Raw genomic sequence first — 5,222 nt, forward strand, 5'->3', positions numbered from 1 at the left:
CAGCTCTGAGGATTCACCTCACTGGTCGTGACTGTTCCATGAGCTTCTGCTCAGAATTCCGGAAACGAGCCTCAAGAAGGAGAAGGAGGCTGTAACATCCGCATGATCATGCTGCGAACACCAATGGTCTCGATGAGAAATCGGTAGGCACGGTATTCCCTCTTGTGCGTAGGAAAATGGGCGGGTTTGGGGAAAGCTCAGTCACGCTGCGTGGGTGGTGAGCGTATAGTAAAGGGCTGCGGCGGCAGTATATAGCACAGTCTGCAGTCAGCCGCTCAGGCAACCAACAGCTCAAGCACAGCTAAAACAGCTAAGAAACGTTCAGCACCACAGAACAGCGGACAGCTCCTCAATAAGCGAACACCATGGTTCTGATCTGGACACAGTTTGGAGTGAAAACCAAAAATGTCAAGTGCAAGGTCCGCGTTATGAACAGGAATGACAGCTCGGGCTCTTCATCAGGGGTAAGTTATATTTTTACAATTATATTAATTTCAGTAATTTACTGATTTTAATTATTTCAAATGCAAGTAGCCCATACAGTATGTCTGTCATGCTCATTTTACGCATATAGTCATTCATTGTGCCTTATGGTTGTGTCATTAAAAAGTTGACAGTGAGTTCAAAGACTTTGCTAATTGCTGAGAATAATCTTTGAGATTAAGCATAGTGATTTATGTCAAATATTGAACGTTCCTTTCGAACTATAGCCTGTTCAACTTGTATGGGAGCAATGGGTTCTCCAGTAGCCTACTGTACATGTTTTATATACACTCCTAATCCCAATGCAGATAGTGTAGCCTAGTTGAGACAATCAGGGCGCAGCCAGCATCTATGGTAGGAGGTGCAGTCTGCTTCACCATGCTCATACACACGAGTTCCCCCTATATTCACAGATATCTGCATTGTAGTTGGTAAGTCTGAAATGGACAGAATTGCATTTGCCATGGGCTAATTTTCACATAACACCGTTTTCATGGGCTGAATGCCATATTAAATAATAAATTGATATTGTGGTCATTTGTATTCAAAAGACTGACACTTCCAAGTATGGATCTTCTGATATTGGTACAAACTAGCACAGTAGGCTTCCTGATAAATCATAGGTGACTCAGTGCTACTTGTCTTGATCATTCTCAATCAACTGTTGAATGTCACACCTGCTGGGTGTTGGGTGTCATAAAGATGCCAGATGCTTGGCAATGCATTATCATGGGCATGGCAATGAGAGTGCACTATAAGGAGAGTTTAGAGCCCACAGGCCAGGGAGTTAGTTCTCTTTCTACCACATCTTATCCAGCTCTGGTTTAATATCTTTTCATTGTGGTACAGTGAGAACCGGACTTTTAGACAAAGGACAAAGTGAATCCATTGGTGGGCGTCATTCAGGCATTTGTCCTTTTATAAGTGGGTTGACATCTGTAGGCTATAGAGATCTAACGTGTTCCTTCTCCCACCCTGTTTCTCCAGGAGAACCAAAAGGACCAAGAGGTGCCTGTTATATCTGTCAAGCCTATGGGGAAGGATTTCTACAAGGTCTTGGGCGTCGAGACCGACTCCAACGAAGATGAGATCAAGAAGGCGTACAGGAAGATGGCCCTAAAGTTTCACCCCGACAAGAACAGCGCCGCAGACGCCGCAGACAAGTTCAAGGAGATCGCAGAAGCTTATGAGATTCTGACCGACCCCAAGAAGAGAGTAATCTATGATCAGTTTGGAGAAGAAGGTGAGAGACTTTCCTTCATTCCCTTGTCATTTAACCAGTAGTAGCCTAGTAGGGCCCTTTGCCTTTGTCAGTTGAGTAGAAGTAGTTATTATAGCACAGGCAGGTGCATTGTTGAATGGTTGATGGTAAGCAGCAGTACCTTTGCCAAGTGCAGTTGCATCTAACAAAAAATCTGCAGCACCTGGTCCACCAGAGAGCCAGCCCAACACGTACGGTGTAGACAACCGCAGGCTGATAAATTATTCAGCCATCGACCAAGAAAAAGTTTTCCTCAAACTTCAAAAAGTGCCAAATGTACATTTTGTAAGCTCTCCAGAAGTGTTGAGCCAAATATACATGAGTAAGAACTTTGTCTCAGAGTGGAAGTAGAATAGAAGATTGGACAAGATGGAAGATCACACATCTTCTGCCTGGGTAAGCTGTACTAACTGTATTTTTTTCCTTTTGTGTCTCAGGTCTTAAAAACGGAGGCGGGGTGTCCATGGCAGGCAAGGAGAACAACACCCATCACTACAGTTACCATGGCGATGCCCACGCCACGTTCTCCTCCTTCTTCCAAGGCTCCGACCACTTCGACATCTTCTTCGGGCCGGACGGCGAGGAGGAGCTCTTCAACCCCTTCAGCCGCTTCTCCTTCAGCCACGTCGGCGGTTACCAAAGTAACTACGGACCCACTGGCGAGAAGCTTCGGCGCGGGCGTCGGCGTCTGCAGGGTGTGGCGGTGGTTCACGACCTCCTGGTAACCCTGGAAGAGGTGTTCCACGGCTGCACCAAGCACATGAAGATCACGCGGCGCCGCCTCAACCCGGACGGCCGCAGCCTGCGCACCGAGGACAAGGTCCTGAACGTAGTGGTAAAGAAGGGGTGGAAGGAGGGTACCAAGATCACCTTCCCCAGAGAGGGCGACGAGACGCCCAACAACATACCCGCCGACGTGGCCTTCGTCCTCAAGGACAAGAAACACCCCCACTACAAGAGGGATGGGTCACACATTGTGTATACAGCCAAGATCACCCTCAAAGAAGTAAGTTTGTGTTTGTGTGTCAACTCTACATTTATTTGGGTATATAACGCAGAATTACAGTACTGCCATACTTTTAGTATAGGCAGGATTACATAACGTTTCAAGGCACAGTTGAAGTATGCCACTTCCATACGTTGGACAATGGCTCAAATTGGTGGCTGTAGAATAGATAAAACACTGTTCTATTCAGAGTGCCTCTCAGCTAACCCACCACTGCTCCAGCCTTGTCCTTAGCTCAGCTCATAGACCCCCACGAACACACAGTACAGTGCACCCTGCAGAGAGCAGCAGCAGCTGTACCTAAATATAGCCTCTGTGTCGGCCGCCCCCTCATACTGCTTTCACTTCGCTCCCTCACTGACTCCCCTGCACTGTGCCAGCCTTTAGCTTCCTCTCGCCCTCTCTCTCTGGCTCGCAATCACTCACTCCCACGTCCTATGCTCCTCAAATTAGCATGAGAGCGTTCACAGACATGGCAGGCTCTTCAAAGAGCTCCTCTCCATCTTCCCATGGCCCCACTCAGTCACTCTGTTGAGTACCGACACCCACACACACAACCAGAATAGAGAGGAGATTACCGGTATGGCATTTGTAACACGTATCGTTGCATAACAGAGCAAAGCATTGTCTTTAGGGGGCAAATGCTCCACATTCAAGTCTGTGATAGAACACATTCACTTGGAAAATTGCCCTGGTTAGGTAAGAGTTTCATACATTCATTCAGAAGTACCAACTGCAGCTAATTATGGTATGGGGTCTGCTTCATGTACTGTATTATGTAACCAAAGGCTCTCAACATAAAAGAAGGAACCAGAAAACTAACCAATCCGATCTTCCTCTCTGTTTCCTTCCAGGCTCTATGTGGATGCACAGTCAACGTCCCCACCCTGGACAACAGGACGATGCCGCTGCCGTGCAGTGACGTCATCAAGCCCGGCGGCATCCGGCGGCTGAGGGGCGAGGGCCTGCCCCACGCCAAGACCCCCTCCACACGTGGCGACCTGGTGGTGGAGTTCCAGGTGACCTTCCCCGATAGGATCCCTCCCCAGTCCAAAGAGATCATCAAACACAGCCTCGCTGGGTGCTAATGTGCTAATGTCCTAGCATGCTATTGTGCTAAAAACCTACTGTTTGAGCCATTAGAATCACAGCCTTGCCAGGTGCTATGACAATCCAGCACAGCTTCTCCCTGTGCTCGGTTTAGAGACAATGGCAGAGGGCACCGGAGAGGGTCAGATGGAAGCTTTTTTGATTATAGGCATATTTAACAGATACAATGCCACAAGTAGAAAGGTTTACAGTTTAACTGGCAAATTGACTCCTGAGTGTCTGGGCACGTCTACTGACTTTCTCTTGAATTAAAAGGGAATAGGTACTGTTACTGTGTATACTGCTTGCCTATATCAGGAACTTGGTATGCCAATCGAGTCATTTGACTTATTACAGAAACCTGAGGTAGTTGATAGTCATGTGACAAAATGATTCTACCACTTGTAGGCTATGGTTGTATGTTTTTCATATGACTGCACCTTTACATTGATTTATTACAATAACAAATATGTACTTGTGTACAAGAGTGTACTTGTGTACAAAAATATGTATAACTTTGTCTCTAAAAGAGATTCCTCTGTCAGATGTTCAACTGAATCATTTGAAATGTTTGTGTATATATGTGCTTTAACTGATACCAGATGTTAATGTATTATTCTAAATTGACAAATGGACACAAAGAAAAGCATGTTAAATAAATGAAAATACCTGAATTTTAACTCATGGTGTTGGTGTTTGATTATCTTATAAAATGTGCAGCAGTGGTCATGAATGATAATTTGTGCAGAGAATGAGCAAGCATGTCCATATTGCTACAGGAAATATGAAAACCTTCCCAAATATTAGGTGGACATGGATAATTGGCCTACAAGATGTGGAACTATGAAGACAGCAAAATGTATAACACAGTAAATTAGATCAACCTCACAGGAATCCTGAATACAAACAATCTGATTATGGATACAGGAGTTGGAGAGGCCTCTTTGGCAAGGCAATGTCTCCTCCCACAAAAACATGGAAGACCAATGAGGCCTGAGAGCTATCTGACTACATCCAATCGCAGATCAGGCAGTTGACCCAAAAATAAAAGTATTTGTAAGTACTTGAGTAGTGAGTACTGTGGTAAACTGTTGCAGATCCTCAGTGGTTGCAGTAGGTTTTGCGCAGTACTGTGCTGCACCATATTACAGTACACCCTAGCTAAGCTAACTACTGCCACCCAGTGTTAAATGCTACTAAGAGAGATGCTAAAAGGATTAATCAGATACCACATTCTAGGGCCCCTAGGTGCATCCCAATACGCTAAAATAGCTTCCTTTCCCTGAACTCCTCTCTTTTCATCTGCTCTAAACAAAGGATAGGTTAATGTAATGTGTACTACTATGTATGGGGCATATTTATTTTCCTATCCAGCTCTTTCAC

At 45.5% G+C, this 5,222-nt stretch overlaps 1 protein-coding gene across 1 annotated transcript; it reads left to right on the forward strand.

The window, feature by feature from the left end:
• Positions 1-277: 277 nt before the first annotated feature.
• LOC311127928 (dnaJ homolog subfamily B member 5-like) lies at positions 278-4,517 on the forward strand. Its single transcript, XM_084159829.1, has 4 exons — positions 278-464; positions 1,471-1,726; positions 2,182-2,750; positions 3,605-4,517. The coding sequence occupies exons 1-4, from the start codon at positions 366-368 to the stop codon at positions 3,836-3,838; spliced, it is 1,158 nt and encodes a 385-aa protein (XP_084015955.1). The 5' UTR covers positions 278-365; the 3' UTR covers positions 3,839-4,517.
• The last annotated feature ends 705 nt before the right edge of the window (positions 4,518-5,222 follow it).

Source organism: Coregonus lavaretus (assembly GCF_964263955.1).
Source record: "Coregonus lavaretus genome assembly, chromosome: 4".
Lineage (NCBI taxonomy): Eukaryota > Metazoa > Chordata > Actinopteri > Salmoniformes > Salmonidae > Coregonus > Coregonus lavaretus.

Bases quoted from the DNA above. Each gene is read 5' to 3' on its own strand.
- LOC311127928 (XM_084159829.1), top strand. From the start codon at position 366: ATGGTTCTGATCTGGACACAGTTTGGAGTGAAAACCAAAAATGTCAAG. The intron at 465-1,470 runs GTAAGTTATATT...CTGTTTCTCCAG, and splicing joins GCTCGGGCTCTTCATCAGGG to GAGAACCAAAAGGACCAAGA. The intron at 1,727-2,181 runs GTGAGAGACTTT...TTTGTGTCTCAG, and splicing joins TGATCAGTTTGGAGAAGAAG to GTCTTAAAAACGGAGGCGGG.